Consider the following 22,215-nt stretch of genomic DNA (forward strand, 5'->3'; position numbering starts at 1 on the left):
TGACACCTAATATGTAGTGAATTAACCTTCAACCATGCAAGAAAGTGAGTGGGTGCCTTCCCCTAATGTAACCACAATGTGAGAATTCCTCTCCCCTCCTGCCCTGCCTCTCAGGGTTCAGACTAGCTTGCTGTATTCTGCTCCGACAGAGACTGCTGGTGACCAGCCAGGGCCCCCGCAGGCTGACCCTGGGTCTGGTGGGAGAGGCCCCTTGGCTGCTGCTCTGGACATTCGAGGGCTTTGTCGCGGTCCTGCACGAGGCAGGCCATCAGGGGGCGCCAGAGACCTCAGTTTAAACCCGCTTAAGCAGGTAGGGGCTGGAAGGGAATCTTCGTTCTAATGGCTCCATGGCCAAAATGAGACCAGAACTTGGGGCCTCTGCTCTCACAGCTCTCTCTCTCTCTGTCTCTCATTTTGAGACAGAGTCTTGCTCTGTCACCCAGGCTGGAGTGCAGTGGTGCGATCTTGGCTCACTCTAACCTCTGCCCCCTGGGTTCAAGCGATTCTCCTGCCTCAGCCTCCTGAGGAGCTGGGATTACAGCTACTGTATTTTTAGTAGAGGTGGGGTTTCACCATGTTGGCCAGGTTGGTCTCTAACTCCTGACCTCAAGTGACCCACCCACCTCGGTCTCCCAAAGTGCTGGGATTACAGGCATGAGCCACGGCGCCTGGTCTCTTAGAGCTCTTTCTACTGTACTTTCTTTGCTTCTCCTGTAAACAAACTGGCTGAGACGTCTACCCTAAACATATAGCAGTGGCGCTCTCAGGCCCAACCATCTGGGGTCAGCTGAGTTGATGCCGCAGGCTATGGGGAGGGGTGTTGCTCTCTCCATGGGGGAGACAGAGAGGAGGCACTGCCCATTGATGCCCAAGGCTCAGAGGAATGTCCCTGGAAGAAAGGGCCCCTCCTGCCTCTGCAGTCTCCCTCTAATTCCCTACTACCGGCCTCCTCCCAACAAGATCCATCATGCACCACAAAGACCCCAGCCCACAGGGTGCTGCCGCACAGGATGGCCGTCAAGGGGCACGCTCACCGCTGGAGTTCTGTGAACTGCTGTTCGTCTCTTCAAAGTGGTTTTGTGCTTTGCCTTCTACTCTCCGACTGAAAGCGCTTTCTGCTGGGTGGGGGACAGGAGAGAGAAAGAACACAATGGTGATTGGTCAGCACTAGGTCTCAAGGGAGGGGTAGGGTGGGTGAAGGCCAAGGACTCTGCTGGGCCAACCAGCTCTCATAAGGGCTCCGAGACCCCAAGTCAGACTTCCCCAGGCTCCTCTGAGTGGCCTAGTCCCTTGGCAGGGCCGCAAGAGACCCTCCCGGCAGTGCCCAGGGAGGCCAAGGCACAGGGTTGGGGGAGGGGTGACATGCCCCAAAACACACAGATGAAATCCAGCTGGAGAGCAGATGGCAAATGGGCCTGAGTCTCCCATCTTTGGCTCCCATAGAGCCACATTTCTGACACCAAGTCATTAGATCTACCGCCCACCACTCCCTGTCAGATTCTGCTGCCACGGGCCCCACCAAAGGGCAGAGATGATGACAGCATGTTTTCCGGTGATTCCAGCTCCATCAGCTAGGTGGTCCCTCGTGACAGGGAGGGCATCCTGGAACAGACGGCATGACAGGGAGAGCCGGGGCAGCCCCACACCCCCAGAGGCCAAACCCAGGCAAAGTCTGGTCGGTGTTCACCCAGCAGAAGGGATGGGTTCCCTCTGAGTGACTACTGGGGTGTCTCTGCTTACAGGCTGCCATCTACCTGAGTGGCCTGCCCTCTCCCAGCACACTCTCTGGAAACCCTGCAATGCAGAGATAGGGTCCAACCAGGTGGAAAACCATGAGTTTATCCCCCACCCCCACCTGCAGAAGGTATTGAAACAGATGATCCGAGTTGGAAGACAGCCCAGCTTTTCCAAGGCGCTCTTGGCATGAGGGGGATGCCAGATGATCCAAGAGATAAAGACCTCAGGGAAGAAGTCAATTTGGGATGTGCAGCTGACCCAGTCCATTTCTTAAGGAGAAACAACTTGCCCAAAGATATCAAAGGCTCCGAGAAGTCTGCCCGGAAAGAGACCCATTTAGGTTTACTTAACCCAGCCTTCCCCAAACATCAGAGGGGTTCCCACAGAACCCCATTTTTAAAACATTACATTCTGAAATATCTCACAAAATTGGTGATCTTGAGAATGCACTTTGGGAAACAGCACTCTCACCTGGTCCACCCTGCTCCGGAAGAGCAAGTACTTAGTTTGTGGGCGCCAGGGTTGCGGATGGTCACGGGGATGATGGGAAAGGAAGCCAGAGGCAGCGCCTGCAGGCCCTGCCCAATTCCCACCTCCCCCTGACCCCCGTCATCCCACTGTAACAATGTCGCCTGACACAGGCTCCTTCCTGCAGAGGCTGCAGCTAACATTACAAGGACGACCCTCCCTTCAAAATGTGTCTGTGAAATGCCTGGGCTGACAGTCCCAGGGAGCATCTACAAATTGGCACAGAAGGCCCCTCTGTTCAGTCTAGGGAAAGCGGGGCGGGGGGCTCTCGTTCGCTGAGTACTTCCTATGTACCAGGCACTGGACCACATACTTTACATCCACGGTGCCTCTAATTCTCCCAAGAGCCCTGTGAGGGCTGCACTGTCTTTCCCATTTCACAGGTGAAAAAACAGAGGAAAGAGTGAGATTGTCAAGTTCCTAGGGTTGGATGTGCTCCTAACCCTCCCAGATGGCAGAATCAGACTTCACTCTGGGGGCAGGTGCTTCCTTTTGAAAAAGGCCTAGGGTAGAGAAGTGACTGCCTACCCCATCTTCATCCTTGTGTACGTCGGGTGACTGGTACTCATCTATGGAGGACTTCTGACCAGCATGCTGGTAGAACTTACCACAATTGAGGTTGCAAACTCTTACACTGCTCAGCTGATAATGCACATTTTGAATAGCTTTCCTCGCCACAAGTACCTCTGGCTGAAAAATCAACGTGCAGTACCAGAGGTGAAATCCCATACAGGGACATGCCCATACACACACGAAGGGCCACTTATTCCAGGACGAGGAGGTGACTGACAGTTTCTTCCTCAACCACACACTATCTTACCTCCCATGCAGGCTCCTGCTCCCAACTGGATGCCCTCGGACCTGCCCAGCTGGTGAATCCAGAGGTGACCCCCACCCACAAGGCTTCCAAGGCACATGAAGGCAGCCTGAGGCCTGTCCCGTAGCTTGCTGAATGCCTACTCAGAGACACTGAAGCTGGAGACCGACCACGTACCACACCCTGTGGGCCACCCTCTGCAGAAACCGCGGGCATAAAACCCAGCCACAAAGTGCAAGAGAGAAAGCAAGATTTAAAAGCCATGATTCCATCATTTAGTGGAGCCAATATCTATCACCAATAAGACCGTGATGACCAATCTGCTTCTAACTAATTTATGCTACTGTTGAAAAACACAATGGCTACTGGCTTTTCTCAACACGGTACCTGAAAAACCATGACCTTCAAGGCTGATTGACTACCCTCTTTTTGGGAGATCTAAGCACAATAAACACATCTTCAAAGAATCACACCCTCGCCCAAAATTAGCCTCCTGAACTAAGGAGTTAAGGAAAGCACGGCTTAATCACTCGGCTGGGTTGTCAGTCACCAAATGAACCAAGTGGTTCCTTCACCTGAGTTCTCACCTTGATCATCTATTTATTTAAGAAATGACTTTGGTCTCCTGAGGACAACTGAAGGGCCCACGGTCCCAGAAGTACCACATCATCACTCTGCCTTACAACCCCCAAGTCCCGGCAGGTGGCCCAGGGCTGGTTCCATCCAAGCGGGAATCTAAGAATTCCTGACTGCTGCTCCTCAGCACACAGTGTGTCTGGCCAGTTTTCCTGGAGGAAATAACTTCTCGGAACTTTTTACTGTCTGTTTACCCCTCTGGAGCCAGAGTCCTTTGCAGTGTGAACTGAGGAAATGGTTGGCATCCACTGATTTCGTGCTGGGCTTCTATCTCATGGAGGAGTTTCATGGGTAGTGCCACAGAAGGGGAGCGCAAGAGACCGGAGATCTAGGTTGACCACCCGGCTTATCCTGCTTTGTTGAGAGCAGATCCTTGTTGAAACAAATTTTTTTTAAATTAAGTTTTCTGAAAGGTGGGAAATGCACACTCATGCCAACAGGGTCCAGGCAGGCAACAGAAACAGATGAACTGGGTTGGATGTAAGACAGACAACACTGTGATCACAATGAGAAATAACACCTGCCACATGGCCACATTGTTGGGGAGGCAGTAGAGAGTGGTGGGGATGTGGCGAAGTGGAGAGCATACACTCTATTCAAGGAGGCAGCCAATTGTTGCCCTGTAGAAAAGTGAGTCCAGGACTGCCAGATCTGAATTTTCAATGTCAGGTAGAAATCAAAAGTTTTACATAAAATTTGATGTTCAAAAGCTGGCAACTAACTCAAAACATTTTTAAACCTTGTGAAGAATGTCAAATAAAACAGGCCCCTTAGGCCATGATTTGGGAAAAAAAATTCTACTACTTAAAAACAAAAGTTTGCAAACCTCCTTGTACAACCCTCTGATTTAAGGTGAGAAGACTCGGCTCAGAAATGTCAGGTGGCTTGCCATGGTCACAGAGCCAGCCAGAGGCAGAGCGGGACTCAGATTTGTCCCAGATCACTATGGGACTGCCACTCTCACTCTTGCAAGGGAACAACAACCCCAGGCACAGCTGTGGCAGGTGGTGAGAAGGGCAGGGGTGGAGAAAGTGTGGGGGTCACATAGGCCGTTGGTACCTGCGGTTGCCTTGCTTGCCGGAGATCCCGAATTTGGAGTGCGGAACGTCTGGGTTTGGGTGGCTGGAGGGGTGCGGTGTAAGAGGGTGGCGCATCGGACCACGGAGGCCGGAGCTTTTTTCCCCGACTGGTTCGTCTGGGTCTTCGCTGCCACGAAGCGTGGAGATGGGGAGACCTCTGGATGTGAACACTCTGAGCCCGTGTCTGGATCATCTGGTGGCTCCCACCCGGGGGCAGTACCTGAGAGGGTCATGCTCTCAGTCCCCGAGGGCCCTCCCAGCTGGCAGAGTGAGTGGCCTCTCAGGCCACCAGCCCCACAGTCCAGGGTTGGGACTCTCTCTGCCCAACCTCTTCTTGTGCCACAGAGAACAAGGATTCTCACTTAACTCAGAGCCAGAGAAAGTCCAGGAGTCTGGAACCTTCTGTTAGCTCATGCTTAGTTATCTGGTGGCCACCAACCAGCCCACTGTGTAGGTCACCCATAACCCTTGACCAGCCCAGTCTCTGGACTGACCAGTTCTTAGGGCATCTGAATTAGTTAACCCAGGTCCAAGTGTATCTTCTGGAATGTTGGTTTCTAAGCTCCCTTTCCATTAAAGGAAGGCTGGCTTGGAAGTTACAATAGGAAGCAGACAGGCAGGGATGTGCCGGGGCTGGGGCAAGGCAGAGGGGCCTGATGGTGCCTCCAAGGTTTTAGGGCAAGGGGCTCTGTGGCACCTTGTAGGCACTGAGTGGGAACTGTTGCTCTCAGGGGATGCTGCTCGACCCAACGCCTGACGCTTTAATTGAAATAAGTGTAGCAGTTCCCCGACGCTATCTGGGGAACCCTGCATCACCATTACCCAGGCCCCCTGTCTCCCTCACCTGAAAATTCTGTAGAAGCTGGAGTCACTGAGAACCAGGGGCTGACTCTCAAGCGGTTTCCACCTCTGGTGGTCTTGGGAGAGCATCAGTCGGCCTCATTCACCCTCCCCTGAACCCTTAGCAGTGGTGGCCAACCCCTGAACCTGGCCACACTTCCACCATAAAAATGAAAGAGGAGGGGGCAGTGGTCTTCTCCTTCAGAGATCATGCAAAATCCACAACTCTCCCTGAGGGGCAGGAAGGGCGCTAGGCAGCAAGAGGAAGGGGGGGCCCTTTGGTACTGACCAGAGGCTCATAGAACCCCCAGGAATTAGTAACACCCGAGGGTACTGTCTTGACTCAGTGCCTGGCCACAGCCCTGACCTGCCTAGAGAAGGACCTGGCTCTTGCCCCCCCTGGCGCAGGCAGGTGGAGGCAGGCCCCATTATCTCCCTGCTCCTGGGACAGCGTCCGTCCTGAGCACTGTTTGCAGAGCTCAAATGAAAGGACCCCCTGGCCCACCACCTCTGCTCATTCCTGGCACAGATGGCGAAGCTCAGGCCCAAAGAAGCAGGATGCAGGGCCTTGCCCAAGGTCACAGAGGAACTGAGTGGCAAAAAGAAAAAGCCACTCCATGGTCCTTCATTTACCATGCTGGTGCGTGGGGTGAGCTGTGAGGACTGGGGCTGTCTGTTCTCTCCCGTGGAGGGTCACCCACTCCTCGCCTACAGTGGTGGCCAGATGCCGGGAGCAGGGGAGCTCTTTAGTCATGCCTCACTTAAACAAGCCCTCATCTGCCCACTCCAGCCCAGAAACAAATCCCAAGGCCTCAGTCCGCAGAAAACACTTTTGTCCCTTGTGACCTGAGCTGCCACTCTCAGGACTCTCTCTTTCTGAATCAGGAACTGACAGGTCGGTCTGGGTGGCAAAGGACACTTGTACACCTTCTCTCCCACTCTCCATCCCTCTTTCTGAGCCGAGGCCCTCAGAGGCCCTTGAGTCCCACCAGGGGACTGCTTGTCTCATAGTTTCCAATTTTTTTTTTTTTTTTTTGCCACAGAATGAACCGACACATTCAATGTTGCAATAGGCACCGGGAGTCCATTTCTAATATCTCTGCTGGCTTCCGGTGCAAGGTGGAGTTTGGGGACCACAGCTGGTGATTCACTGTAATGGAACCAGCCTTGAGTCTGGAGTGAGGCAAATCCACCTCTGAAGCCCAGCTCTGTAACCCTCGGCCTCCGCAATCTTGGAGACGACACCTCCCCTGTCTCGGCCTTTGTTTTCCCCCCTTGACTCCACCAACACTGGGATGACCCTCTCTGCATAACCAGCCTCACAGGGACTTTGTGGGAATCCAAGAAAGTCTCAGAAGCATCCTGAATGATAAACTGCTCTTCAAATGTAAGCAGCTATTACTGGTATTTTTCAGAGATTAAAAAAACTCCAAGGCCCAAAGGCTTATTCTGGCCACAGACATAATAAGTTTGTGGATGGCAACACACAAAGTTACTGCTGAGATGAGACAGGGCTCGAGTCTGCCGGCTGTGCAAGGATGTCTTTGGCACAAGGCCGTGCACTCCTCCGCTCTCCATGGCAGTGACCCACACAGGAACAGAGTTTCTGAGCAACAGCCTAATCGAGCTGCTTTCCCTTTGAGACCTCAGGCTCCATCCCTGCAGAATGACTCTAGGAGCCCCTCTGGATCAGCCCGCTACAGAGTCTACAATTCCTGCTGTAAAGATCCTGGCATTCTGAGGGAGAGAGCCCCCTTTTTTCCCTGTGGCAGGGAGCTCAGGAATACGCATAAAGCACATAGTATCATAGGCCTGAAGGTATCACCTGTGTGCTCCGACCACCCTGCTTGAGACCCGCTCCCCTCTCCAGCTTCCTCGCAGGTCACTGAGCTCCTTGCCTTCTCATATCCTACAATATCCTTTCTCTTTCAAGCTCATAGCCTTTGTGCACGCTATTCCCTCTGCCTCGAACATTCTTCCCTCCAACTTTTGACTGTTGGTCCTACATACTATACTTAAAGATCTCTTCCTTAGGGAGTCTGCCTCCCGAAACCTCCCCACCTGGGACCATTTATTTGTCAGTCCCCTCCTGTCTTCCCTTCCAAGGACCGATCACCATCAATAATGACACACAGTATGACCTGTGATCAATGGCTCTCTCCCCATTAGCGTGTATGCTCCAAGAGAGCAGGAAATCTGCCAGCCTTGCCCGCCATGCACAGGGTGTCTGGCATGTTCCCTGATACACAGTGCTCAAGAGACATTGTAGAATCCGTGTATCAATGCATGAGCGGCCAGAAAATTTAAAGTCAGAACTGCCAAAGAAGAGCACATCGAAGATGGGATCCCAATGAGGGCACATAATGGGGCCATGAAGCTATCTGACATGTTATCCTCCCAGTGGTCCCAAGGGTATGAGGCAGATGGGGCTACTAAGGCTCAGAGAGGTATGGCTGTCAATTCTGGGTCACAGGGTGGGTTGGGCTGGGCCAGGATCAATGTCCCAGGCTCCTGACTCATTCTACTTAACAGTGTGCTCCCTCTGTTGACCTCACAGGGAACACTGTCATGCTGGAATTCCTACCTGAGCTCTTCCTGAGAAAGAATGAAAGAGTCTCAGACAGACTGGCTGACTTCCCCTGTAGGAAACACACATGCGATATCTACACACAAGAGGTATCTAAAAAATAACAGAGCACTGTGGTCTCCTTTCCAGAAAGCTGAACATTTAACTGGGCCAAAAAAATTTAGAGAATGCAAGGAGCAAAATAATTTAGAGAATGCAAGGATTCAAGAAAAGCAACCACACAATCAAGGGATGGAGAGACCAGGGGGTTTCCCTGAAACTTCCACGAGGTACAGGAGGATGAAACTGCATTGGAGGCGAATGGAATCATGTGCTCAAAGGCTGGAGGTGGAGATGAATGGGAGATGAGACTCAAGAGGAGTCAACCAGGGAACCCCTCCTTGTGGATCTTCATCTTAGAAAGAGAACTGGAGAACTCACACTTCTGGCCATGATGGAGTAACTGCAACAAGCCTAGCCTCCTGCCATATTCAACTATAAAGTTGGACAAAGGTGGTGCAGAACTGTGATTCAGGACAGAAAATATGATGTGAGCCCCATGGTCACTCTAGCTCTCTGCCTAGGGAGCTCCTCTGGACCAGGGCAGAGAAAGGTGGAGCCCAAACATCTCAGTGAACGAAGGAGACAGTGATCTGAGTTCAGGGCTTTTGAGGTGGCTAGAATTTGCACGGCAAATTAACAAAGAAGAGAGAATTGTGCAACAAAAAAGAACTCCAGAAATGTGCAGATGGGCCCCCTTGAAATCTGGCTGAGTACCAAACTGTATTTGTGCAGAGTGAGTCTCTGCAAAGCCTAGCAAAAAAGAGCTAATAGGGGTGGGAGTGGGGGGCTGATTAAGTAAGTGAAGATTCAAAAGTCACACAAGAGTAGGAGATATTTTGGAGTTCCCCCCTGCCAGAGAGGAGAGACCTTGCTCAATGCTTCAGGCATTCAGCTAAGAAACAGCCAGAAAGGCCACGCCTTAGAAGAGCTGCTCTAACCCCAGAATAAGAACTATTCTAGACCTGCCCTAACACAGCTTAAAAACCAGCTTTTGAAGTATTGAGTTGATTTGTAATTAACCACCAGAACAAAACTCTTTTCAAAGGAAGACAAAATCAAGTCAACAACACAGCATTTCCAGGATGCAGCATGGAAGAAACAATTATTTTCCAGGCAACGTAGGAAAATGTGACCAGTAATCAAGAGAAAAACCAGTTAACAGAAACATACAGAAATGACAGGGAAGATGAAAAATAATGAAGAGAAATAAAAATTATAAAAAGAAGCCAAATGAAACTTAGATGAAAAATATGATAGCTGAAATAAAAAGTTCACTTAATAGATTTTTCTAATAAAGCAGGTTAGACACCACAGAAGAGAAGATCAGTGAACTTGAAGATGGGGCAATAGAATCTATTCAAACTGAAGCACAGAGGGAAAACAAGGCTGAAAAAATGAACAGAGCTTCAGTTGATCTGTAAACATTATTGATTATCAAACATCTATGTAATTAAAGTCTCAACAAGAGAGAAAAGAGAGATTAGGAAAGAAAAATATTTGAAGAAATACTGGCTGAGAATGTTCCAAATTTGGTGAAAAATGTACATTCATGATCGAAGAAGCTCAATGAATCTCAAACAGGATAAACACAAATAATGAAACTGCTAAAAATTAGTAACCCCAGAAATACTTAAAAGCATCCAGAGAAAAAAGATACACTAAATATAGATGAATAACAATCAGAATGATCTCTGACTTTTCATCAGAAACAGCTTAAGCTAGAAGACAAAGGAATGATATTTTTAAACATAAAAAAATTATCAGTCTAGAATTCTATATCCAGAAAAAACTTCAAAAAAAGATGTGAAATAAAAACATCTTCAGTTGAGAGAATCTTTCACCAATAGACCTACAATATAAGAAATGTTAAAGTTCTTCAAGAATTAAATAAAATGATAATAGATGGAATTCAGATGTACACAAAGGAAAGAAAAGCAAAGGAAATGGAAAATATGTAAGTAAATATAAAAGGCATTTTCTAATTTCTCAGTTACTTTAACAAATTACTATTAAAGCTAAAAGAGTAATTGTTAAGTTTATAACACATGTAGGCATAAATGTATGATAAAAATAGCACAAAAAACAAGAGGGCAGTAAATGGGAAGTATACCACTGTAAGGCTTTTATATCATATGTAATGTGTTATGACATAAATTCATGGTGCTCTGTAACATATTAAATATGTATATTATAAATCATAGAGAAACCACTAAAGAAAAAGAGTTATGGCTAGAAAGCTAAGAGGCATTTTAAAAAAAATACTTGATTAATACTAAAGAAGGCACGAAAATAAGAAAAAAATGAACAAGAACAAATGGGACAAATAGAAAAAATACAAGATAGTAAACTTAAATCTAACCATATTAATATAGTATATTAAATGTAAATGAATTAAACATTTCAATTAAAAGGCAGGGATTACCAGGCTGGATAAAGAAAGGCATAAGAACCAACTATATACACATACTTCAAATACAAAGATAAAGGTAGATTAAAAGAAAATGATGAAAAGAGATATACTAAATCTAGAGATACGCAAATACTAACCCTAAGAAAGCTGTCATGGCTTACAGCAACCGACAAAGGAAATTTCAGGACAACAGGCATTACCAGAGATATAGAATGGCATTGCACTACTTTATAAAGGGTCAATTCATCAAGGCATAATGATGCTAACTGTGTGTACCTAATAACAAAGGTTCAAATTACATAAATTGAAGACTGACAAACCTAAAAGGGGAAACAGACAAATCCACCATTGGAGTTGAGAATTTTGATGCTTCTCTGTCAGAACTTGGTAAGACAAACTAATTTAAAAAAAATTGGGAAAGAGTATAGAGATGTGAACAACATTATCAACCAACTTAGCCTAACTGACACTACGAGATACATCTTTTTTTTTTTTTTTTTTTGGTCAAGTGGACATGAAACACACAGCAGAAGAGACCATAAGGTAGGTCATAAAACTTATCTCAATAAATTTTGAAGATTGGAAAATGCAGAATATGTTCTCTGACCACAATGGAATTAAGTTAGAAGTCAATAACAACAAAAAATCTGGATAATTCCCAAATATTTGGAAATGGAATATGTTTCTAAATAATCCTTCCTGCAAAGAAAATTTCAGGCTTGATGGTTTAACTGCTGAATTGTATAGAATACGTATGTAAAATAATACCAATTCTATATAAACTCTTCAGAAAATTGAAGAGGAGGGAGTACTCTTCCCAATTCTATGAGGCCAGCATTACTCTGATACTCAACGAGACAAGAACATTACAAGAAAAGAAAATTGTACTGCTGGTTGGAAAGTAAAATGGCACAACTACTTTGGAAAACAATTTGGATGTTGTTAAAAGTTAAACAACCATCTATCATATGATCCAGCCATTCCATTCTTAGGTATTTACCCAAGAGAAATAAATCATTTGTCCTTACAAAGGCTTGTACACAAATGTTCATAACTGCCTTATTTATATTAGCTCCAGAACTCTAAACAGAAATACTCTAAATATCCACCCGTAAGTGAACAAACTGATTGTAGCATGTGTATCTGGAAATGGAATACTACTCATCATCAATTAAAAGAGAATGAACTACCGATACATGTAAGCATAGATGAATCTCAAAATAATTATGCAGAGTGAAAGAAGCCAGACCTCTCCCCTCAAAAATACATACTTAGATACTGCAAGATTCCATATATGTAAAATTCTAGGAAATGCAAACTAATTTACAGTAATAGGAAGCAGATTAGTGTTTGCCTCGGGATGGGGAAGTGGTAAGCAAATTATAAAAGGGCATGAGAAAACGGTTGGGGGTGATGGGTATGTTAATTAGATTGTGGTGACCATTTCATGGGTGCATGCATAGGTCCAAACTTCTCAAACTGTACACTTTAAATAACAGGCACTTTATTGTATGACAATGTACTTCAATCAACATTTTTTTAAAAACTTCACCAGAAATATTCATTTTCTTAATTATGACCTTCGTTAACACACCACTAATTAAATATGGGGCATTCTGCTAATCCTAGGACTGTAGTTCCCTGCCCATGAGGAGACAGTTTTGGGAATGATATCAAAAGCAAGTAAAAACCTGAGGAATTTTAGCTAGAAGTGAGAGGAAAACATGTTTCTGAAAACACATTACTGTATAAACTAACCTTGGATCTTTAAGTAATTTAGATGCCTATGCAAGAACTTGATTGTGGGGTTATTCCACAATGTATACATATGAAATAATCAAGTTATACACCTTAAATATATCCTATTAAAAAAAACCCAGAAGCTTCAAAGAAGGAAGTCATTTTATCTGGCAAAGAATAATCATCCCCAGGTTATAACTTTCTTCAGTTCATTTTACAGTTTGACTTTCTGATATGCTTAATGTGTTTTAATAAAGTATAGGAATGGTGAATTTTTTTAAGTCTATGTAATTCACCAATACTAACAAAAGAGAATATAAGAATCCATAGAATCACCTCAAAAGATGGAGGAAAAAAACATGCAACATCAATTTATAAGAAAAACTTTTAATAAACTATAAACCAGAGGTAACTAGATCAACTGATAAAGGGCATCTATAAAAACCTACTTTAGCTAACACAATGCTTAACAATGAAAAACTGAATTCTGTGATTGGGAACATGGCAAAAATATTCACTGATTTCTTCTATTCAACATTGTACTGGAGTGACCTAATCAGAACAGTGAGGAAGAAAAAAAATAAAAAGAATACAGATTGGAAGGAAAGAAATAAAGCTGTCTTTATTTGTGGACGACATCAATATGTAAAAGAAAATCCTAAGAAATCTACAAAAAATCTATTAGAACTAATAAGTAAATTTAGCAAATTTGCAATATACAAATTCAATACATAAAGATTGATTTTTTAATATGCAATAGCAACAGACAATTGGAAAATTAAATTTAAAAGTCACAGTAGTGTCACAAACCATAAAACACTTGGAGATACGGAATGAAATATGTGCAAGACTTCTCTGAAAAGTACAAACTGCTGCTGAGAGAAACTAAACAAGCCCTAAATACTTGGGGAAATATACCATGTTCATGGATTGGGAGACTCAATATTATTGTAATGATGGTTCTCCCCAAATCGATCTATAGATTCAATATAATCCCAAACAAACTCCAAGTTGCATTTTTTTGGTAGAAATTAGAGAAGACTCTAACATGAATATGGAAGAATAAAGTTCCTAGAATAGCCAAATAGTCTTAAAAAATAACAACGTTGAAAAATTAAGAGTAGCTGATTTGAGACTTACTAGAAAGCTTTCAGTAAGTAAGATAATGTGGAATAGGCATAAAGATAAACAGACCAACAGAAGAGAAAAATACTTACACTTATACATTCAAATAACTTTCCACAAAAGTACCAGTGCAAAGGAATATGAAAACATAATCCATTCAACACACGGTGTTGCAATAACCAGGTATCTGTATGGAATAAAATTAATCTCAACTCATACCACACATCATTTGAAAAATTAACTTGAAATATATCACAGGCATAAATGAAAAAGCTAAAATTATAAGGCTTCTAAAAGATAATAAAAGAGGATATCTTTACCATTTCGAGGTAGGCAAGGATATCCTTGAGGTAGAACCCAGAAAGCACTAACTACAGAAAAAAATGACAACCTGGACTTCATCAAAATGAAAGACATCTGTTCATCAAATGATGCTGTATGAAAATCAAATGGCATGCCGGAGACTAGGAGAAAAATCCATAATACATATATCTGACAAAGAACCCAGGCCTACCGGAATATATAAAGAACGCCTACAACTTAATAATAAAAAGACAAATAGCCCAACCAAAAAAATGGGCAGAAGACTTAAACAGACAATTTCCAAAGTAAAATATGCAAGTGGCCAATAAGCAAATATAAAGATGTTCAACATCATTAGTCATCAGAAAAATACAAATCAACACCACAGTGAGATTCCACTATCCCCTCACTAGAGTAGCTGGAATTAAACAGACCAATGCCATCAAATGTTGGCAAGAACATGGAGCAAGTGGAACTCCCAGGCACAGCTGGTAGCAGTGAAAGATGCTATGGTCATTTTGGAAAATAGTTTGTCACTTATTAAAAAGTTAAACATACTATTCCCCATGACCCAGTAATTCTACTCCTTGGGTATTTATCCAAAGAAATGAACACATACGCCCACAAAATCCTCATATAAGCATTTTCATAGCAGCTTTATTTGTAATAGCCTGAAGTTGGAAACAACCCAAATTAACTGGTAAATGGCTAACAAATGGTATTTTCATACAATAGAACATTGCTCAGAAGTAAGAAAGCATGAACAACTGATACATACGATATGTTAAAATATGAATCTTAAAAACATTCTGCTGAGCAAAAGAAGTCAGACATAAAAGAATACAGATTCTACGACACTAATTCTAAGAAATTCTTCTACAGTGAGCCTATGTCCTTATAGGGACACTCACTAGACCCAGGGAATCAAGTCCTAGCCCTGGAAACCTACCTGATGAAGCCCTCAAATCCACCTCTGCCTCCACAAGGAGTCCACTGGCACACAAATCTCTAGAACCAGACAGAGGCCACTGCAGGAGCTATCTCTTGGTCAGCCTTGGATAAATAATTCTCTGTTGAATCCAGGCTAAACCTCTCATGCCATATTTTAAACACAGATGACCCCTGAGTTCCCAGACTTCAGTAGGTAACAGAGAGATTCAGTCAACAAGCAGATACAGAAAGAAAGAGAGTTCATAACAGAAAGCAAAAGAAAATGAGGAAGAGAGAAAGAAAAGTAGACAGCCCTTCAGGAGAGATGCACCAGGCTGTCAGGGTGGTGCAAGAGACACACCCCCTTCTGCTGTACCATCTGACATGGGATGTAGGATAGCTTCATGGTTGAGTATGGGCCTAGAGCTTGCCTGCTGGAATTCAAAGCCAAGTTCCCCATCTTACTACCTCCATGGCCTTACTCAACTTGCCCCAGGAAGCACTGAAGATAGTCTCCAAAGGCTGAACCCAAGGTTATAGTCTGCCCTTGTAGCTAACACCTCACTGAAAGTGCATTCTGGGTAGCATCCAGTCTGGGCACCAGGCAGCCGGGCAGTTGCTGCTTCACTGGAGAACACAGACATGGCTGCCCTGTACCTGCTTATGGAAAGCTGGATCCCCAGAGGGGCGCAGGCCATGGTGTTCAAGCCCGACCATAGTCCTGCTGTCTGGGCATCAGCACCACAAGTGGGTCAACTGGACAGTCGGTGCCTACCCAGTGGAATCCTGCATCCTCTCTCCCCACACACGATCTGGCTCTACGGTGGGTAATGAAAGACCCATACAGCCCACGCTGGGAGGTGGAATGAATTCTTCTAGTGGGGCCATAGCAGGTACCTCATGTCAGAGATGTCTATAATCCAGATCCTGGGCTCAAAAGACCTGAAAGAGCTCTCACAGATGGGAAACTGGAGCCCACAGAAGGAGAGCAACAGGCACAAGGTCACAGAGCAGTGAGGGGCAAGCAAGGATGAGAATCTCAGCCCAGTGCTCGACTTCGGGACTGGAGTTCTCGCCCATGGGGAGACCCCTCAGCCCCTGCCACTCTGCCCAGAGGGGAGGAATTCCTGGGGAAGCTACCTGCACCACCCTCCAGGCTCTGAATACTTCTCCCTCCCTATCCAATACCCTTGGTATGCCAACAGCAGGGCTTCACGAAGGACTCGGGCCTTCCCAGACTATAAGGGGCTTCAGCCCCCAGTGACCTTCTGTAAACCCTCCTTCTCTGTTTGGACCTAAGTCTTCCCATCCACAGAATGGGGAGTGGTATCCCCACAGCTCTGCTGTGAGAAACAAAACCAGTAACACTCCCCAAAACGTTGCTAAACATCCAGCCCTTCTGCCCTGAGACTGCACAAGCCCCGCCCCCATCAGACTTTGGTTTCCACACCTGTACATGAAGGGGAAGGGAGGCTGATGGGCCCCCTAGCTCATACACTCGGGGATCCAAGGATGGTAACCCCTCTAATATCCAGAAAAGGAGGTGGGAAATCAGCAAGGTAGGCTCATGGGCACCAGGAGGATAGAAGGCCAGGATGTCCCTGTGGGAAGGGCCCTTAGAGCTCTTTCCTTTCCTGGTCAGAGTGGGAGATAGTGGTCCAGGGTCGGGATGGGGCCTGCCCCGCGTCACAAGCAGGCCTGGGACTCAGCTGGGATTAACAGCCAGGGCTTGACTCCCAGCTCAGGGTTCCTGCCACCTCCTTAGCTTCCCACCATCAAGGCCAAGAGGGAGCTTTCCTGTCCAGTTAACCATGCCCCTAGCCTGGGCTCCATCCTGCATCTGTTCAGACTGAAGCTGTATCACGGGGCACTGGCTTTGGGAATGAAGATTCATAAACCTCGTGATGTGGGGGCACCTAGAAGAGGGCCACAGCAGGACTTGGAGAAGTGATGTCCACCCTCCTCACCCCAATCACGTGGGCACAGGACTCTGAGTCCACTGAGGGAGGGCTCAGACGCTGCTCTGGCTTAAGAGGGGGACTTCTCAGCTATGCCAGCCACTGTAGACAGGTGGCCCTAGGTCAGACTTAACACCTAAAGACTGACCCAGAACTGAGCTCACCTTGCTTTCACCATTGCCTAGCCAAATTCCAGAGGCCTGGCCAACGGTTGGCCCACCCTGTCCCCAGCCCCCCAATCCCCATCCCCACCGGGAGGAGGTACTCACTGATGGGGGCGTGTAAGGCCACATGCTCCTGGTAGGGAGTGTAGTACTTGTACTGTTTCCCGCAGAATTCACAGGTGTAATTGCCAGTTTCTGTCCAGGAAGGAAATGAAGGTGTAAGAATGGGCAACTGGCCCCCACCAAGAAACATCAGCGTGCTCCCACCCCCCAAAAAACTCCTCCCCATTCTGGGACCATCAACTGGAATCAATTCTGACTCTGGAGTTAGAAGACCCCTATTCCAGTCCCAGCTCAGACATTTCGAGCTGGGTAACCTCGGGCAAGTCTCTTAACCTCTCTGTGCCTCAGTTTTCGTATCTATAAAACAGAGGTCATAATAGGACCACCTTGTAGGATTGCTGTGAGGATTAAATTTAGATGGCAAGTGCTTAGAACAGTACCTGGCACATTGCTCCACCCCAGCCCCGGTGCTCAAGAAGTGTGCTGACCTCCAACACCAACCTCTTCATCAGCCCCTCTACAAGCCCTGCCCTCTGCAGTGGCCACACCCAGGGTCCCCTCATCTCCAGAACCTTCCCTACCCCCAAGCACCCCCCACCCACTGGCAGCAGGGGTCACTTCTTCCTCTCAAGTCCCACCCGACTTTTATCTTTACCTCTCTTTTGGCACTGCCTAACTTCTTTCTTCTTAAAAATGTCTGATGTAATATTGTTCACTGGGGGAAAATTATAAAATACTGATAAATACAAATACAAAATAAAAACTAAAGAGAAATTTCAATCATCTGTAACCCCCAAAGAGCAGCATCTACCCCCTTGGGGGAGGGTGCCCTGGTCCCCACTCTTCATTCTGTCTCATCTGGGGTGTGCTTCTCTCACTGATACCACCTGTCTGGCTCCTGTGAGCCCTGAATTAGCCAGTCCTGATCAATATCCTCTTTGTAATCTGGTGTATTCAATCGACATTACTTTGTGGACATCTTGCCCAATCAATAAATATTGATCTCTACTGCATTTATTGGCTGCATGGTTCCCCCTGGACTTTGGAATTTGCTGAGCCAGTCCTCTATACCAAGGAACATTGCGATTGTTTCAAAATTTTTTCCCTATTTAAAAAAAAATGTTGTGACTCATGTTTTTATAGAAAATTTTCCACATTTACCCATTAATTTTACACATTATCACAAAACAAAGGCTATTCCATATAATCTTTGCACATTATTTCCTGGGGAAATATTCAAGAGAGGGAAAGGGTATGTATTTTTAAGACCTTTGATAACCATAGCACCATCATCCCAATCAGAAAGGTGTGAAAATGACCGTTTATGCACACTACAGCCAGCATTAAGTATTATCATCTTCTTAAATTCTGTCTATCTGATAAGAAGAACTATATTACACTGCTGATTTTATTTTCCATTTCTTTGATTTCTAAGGAAATTGATTATTTTTCATGTTTAATTAACTATTGTTTTCCTTTTGTGAGTTTCCTTTTGTGTTTACAGCCAGCATTTCTACAGGTATATTGACATTTATGAAATCACTAAACTCTTTGTAGATTAAGGATATCAACATTTTGTTATACGTGTTAAAATTAATTTTTTCTTAATTGGTCTATTAGTCTGTTTATGGTTTTTCTCTCCCGCTATAGAATTTTTAGTAGTTAAATACTTTTTGTAACTGATTCATAAACACTGGAAACAGTTATTTGCTCTTTGCAGGATTCACAGTTATTAGATCAACTGTATTAAATATATTATTTAAATTCTATACAACCTTATTTGTCTACTTGCTCTGTCAAGGACTAAATATTGTGATAAATCTTTCTACTTCACTGTATTTCTAAATTTATTTTGTATATTTGGAAACAATGTTGTTTGATACCTAAAGGTTCATGGGATCAAAATCTTCACTGTGAACTGTATTTAGTAACATAAAACTATTTTCCAACACAGTGCTTCTCAAAGTGCGGTCCCTGGACCAGCAACATCAGTATCACCTGGGAACCTGTTAGAAATGCAAATTCTTAGGAATCACCTAAGACCTACTGAAAAAAAAAAAGTTATAGGTGCTGGGTCCAGCAATCTGTGTTTTAACAAGCCCTCCAGAAAATTCTGATGCATGGGAAAATTTAAGAACTCATGCTGTAACATTTAATTATTCCATTTTATTAGTTTGTGTGATAAATTTATAATTTGATAATTAATTTGTCAGATCCTGATTTCTATTTGTTTACATGTACGTAAAGACATGTCCCAACATTTTCTCGTACTGTCATTCGTTAAACAGGTACTGTGCTAAGTGCTGGCACAAAATGCTAAGCAAAACAGGCAAAGTTCCTGCCTTCAAGGAGTTTACAGTCTAACAAAAGGAGATAAAAAAAAATCAAAGAGTCACTCAAATTTAAAACTCCATCCACAGTAAGTGCTCTCAAGGAGACATATGCAGTGCTATAAAAACCCATGATAGGGAATTTAATCTAGTCTGGAAGTAGGAAAGAGAAGCTCAAGTGCAGAGTAAAGATAAGGAATTAACCTTGTCTCTAATGTCTCTAATAAACCATTAACAATTGGATTATTTTAAATCAACCTGACAAGCTTTGCCTTCTAATAAAGGAGATTATGCCATTTGCTTTTATTGCTATAATTGATTTGGTTTTACAATCATGCTCCACCCTTTCTGATTGCTGCCTTAATTCCCAGTTGTTTTATATATGAACTCTTTATTTTTCCATTATTCTCCGATATTCCATTATTTTCCAATATTGTCTATTGTTTTAGATAATTAGTACATAAGATGTATTTCTCTAATTGTTAATAGTCAAGTGGCAAATGGCATTTTCCAGTCTGTCACCATTGAGAAAGGTAGTTTAACCCAGTGTTTCTCAAACTTTAGCACATCAAAGAATCATCTAGAAAGACTGTTACAACATAGATTGCTGGGTTCCACCCCAGAAATTTTGATCCTGTAGGTCTGGAGTAGGGCCTAAGAATATACATTTCTAATAAGCTTCCAGGAATGCTGATTTGCTGGTCTGGAGTCACACTATGAACAGGAAGGCTTAACCTACTTTACTGTAGCGCTCACCAATTCCTCCTTCCTTTAAAAAAAAAAAAACCCTCATTTTAAATATTTTAGAATAATGTGCCTTCTGCAATTTTATAATCGGATTTGGAACATTTTAAACTAACTTCTAGTTTATCTTGTTTTACTACTCACAGTTCCTCTTATACTATTAATTTCTCACAATTGAGTCTTTAAATGTATTCTACGACTTAGTTCATCAGAGTATATCTTCAAATAATTTTGTGAAGATGGGTACATAGAAAAAAAAGTATGTTTTTAAGCCCTTGCTTTTCTCTTTACACACAAACCAGTTTGTCTAGATATAAAATTCTTAGATTACAACCTTTTCCCTTCAAATCTGATCCATTATCTTCTAAGATTTAGTATTGCAGAGATGTCTAAGGCAAGTCCACCTTGAATTCATGTATAGGTAACTTGCTTTTTTATGCCTGAATGCTTATATAGGTTTTTTTTTTTCCTTTATAGTTTTAAAAAGTCACTGAGATCTACGTAGGTTCAGGTCTCTTTCTACCGAATCTATCTGACGCATGATAAGCCTATTAAATCTGCATATACAGGTCTTCCTTTAGCTGAGCAAATTTTTCTTCTATTAGATCTTAGGAGCACTGTTTCTGGACACTGGTACTATAATATCAATTATCTGAAACTGGCTCCCTGTTCATCATATTTTCCTCTCATCCTCTCATTATCTTCATCTGTTCAAGTTCATCCTTCACATCACTAATTCCAATTTTGCAGATAAACTCGGTTCTTTACTTCATAGAATGTAGTTTTTAATTCTGTTATTACATTTTCTGCTTTCCTGAAATCCTTCCTCGTCTTACTACTCTCTCTTTGCCTTCTTATTCTGTTGCTTTTTCACCATACAACTCTGGCTCGTTTTTCACAGGGGTCATGCTATGGACCGAACTGTGCCCTCATCCTCAAATTCATACGTTGAAACTCTAACTCCTAATATGATGGCATGTAGAGATGGGGCCTTTGGGAGGTAAGCAGGGTTAGATGAGGTCATAAGGGTAGGGTCCTCATCATGGGATTAGTGCCCTTATTAGAAGACAAGCCAGAAAGCTTGCTCTCTCTCTCTTTCACCATCATGTCCAGATATATGGTGGCCACCTGCAAGCCAGGAGGAGAGCCCTCAACAGAAGCCTGCCATGCTGGCACCTTGATCTCAGGCTTTCCAGCTTCCAGAACTGTAAGAGATAAATTGTTCAGACCACCCAGTCCACAATATTTTGTTGTGGCAGCCTAAGTAGACTTGTAAGACAGGTCACATTTTCTTATAAGAGATGGAGGTTGTCAAACAGAATGGTCTTCTAGATTTTGTGGTAGATCATTTTCAGAGGTGTGCTCTTCTCCGAGTCTCTTAAATTCTCTTTTTCTTGTTATATGGAATTTACATAGTTCTCTCATTTTTTTTTTTTTTTAACTATTCAAGTGACTCTTCCTTATTCAGGCATAAAAATCAAGTAACCCACACGTGACTCCAGACTTACTCTGTTTCAACAGACCACACAAATGAGTTTTCCTTGATTCTCCCTCTGCCCATTATCATGGAAGTAATTCTTGGATCTGCAGATGAAGAGCAAGTTAACCCACAAGGCTTCTTGGACCAACTCTCCCTTTTCTAGCAGGATTCTCTGCTCTGTCATTGCCTGGGCTTCTTCCAACCTAAGTACCTAATTCTCTAATGTGCTCAGCTGATGCTGATGTGAAAGGTGTACTTCCCAGCACTCACTCCTGCCGGGGTGTTTCTTCTTCCTCTGACTACAGAGCTTTACTCGGGCAATCAGTCCCTTCAGAATACGTGGTGCCTCTACTGGCTAATCATTTTTAGCGTTCTGTGGCATTGGCCTGCTTATACGTAGCAGGAGCTGAAGAAGCAACATTTTTGTCTCACAGGCAGCTCCTGAGTGGCAGCAAGGGATGGTCTCACACCACGCCAGCAATCTCAGCTCCATTCAGTCCAGCTGGGAGTACGCTGGCAGCCAGACCCAGTCTGATATTCTCAATGCAATTCTACACTCCTAATAATTTGTGGTAATTCCTCCCAGGTCCTTGCACTGGCTGTCCGTCAGACTTAGTTACAGATACAGAGAACATGCTTCATCTTGTTCTGCATCTTCCTGGGTAATTAACAGGTACCACTTATTTAATGCTTTGCATGCAT

General features: G+C 44.2%; 1 protein-coding gene across 4 annotated transcripts in view; it reads right to left on the reverse strand.

Moving 5' to 3' along the window:
- Window positions 1-22,215, reverse strand: part of ZNF618 (zinc finger protein 618) — a 169,589-nt gene that overhangs the window by 12,878 nt on the left and 134,496 nt on the right. For 2 of the 4 annotated variants that reach the window (XM_025360810.1, XM_025360811.1), the window contains 3 exons: window positions 17,002-17,091; window positions 4,778-5,017; window positions 1,035-1,118 (listed from right to left, as the gene is read on the reverse strand). In XM_025360810.1, coding sequence (XP_025216595.1) covers window positions 1,035-1,118; window positions 4,778-5,017; window positions 17,002-17,091 — 414 coding nt within the window. Of the gene's footprint in view, window positions 1-1,034; window positions 1,119-4,777; window positions 5,018-17,001; window positions 17,092-17,614; window positions 17,675-22,215 lie in introns of all 4 variants that reach the window. The other 2 variants (XM_025360813.1, XM_025360814.1) reach the window with 2 other exon arrangements.

Source organism: Theropithecus gelada, chromosome 15 (genome assembly GCF_003255815.1).
Source record: "Theropithecus gelada isolate Dixy chromosome 15, Tgel_1.0, whole genome shotgun sequence".
Taxonomy (NCBI): Eukaryota; Metazoa; Chordata; class Mammalia; order Primates; family Cercopithecidae; genus Theropithecus; species Theropithecus gelada.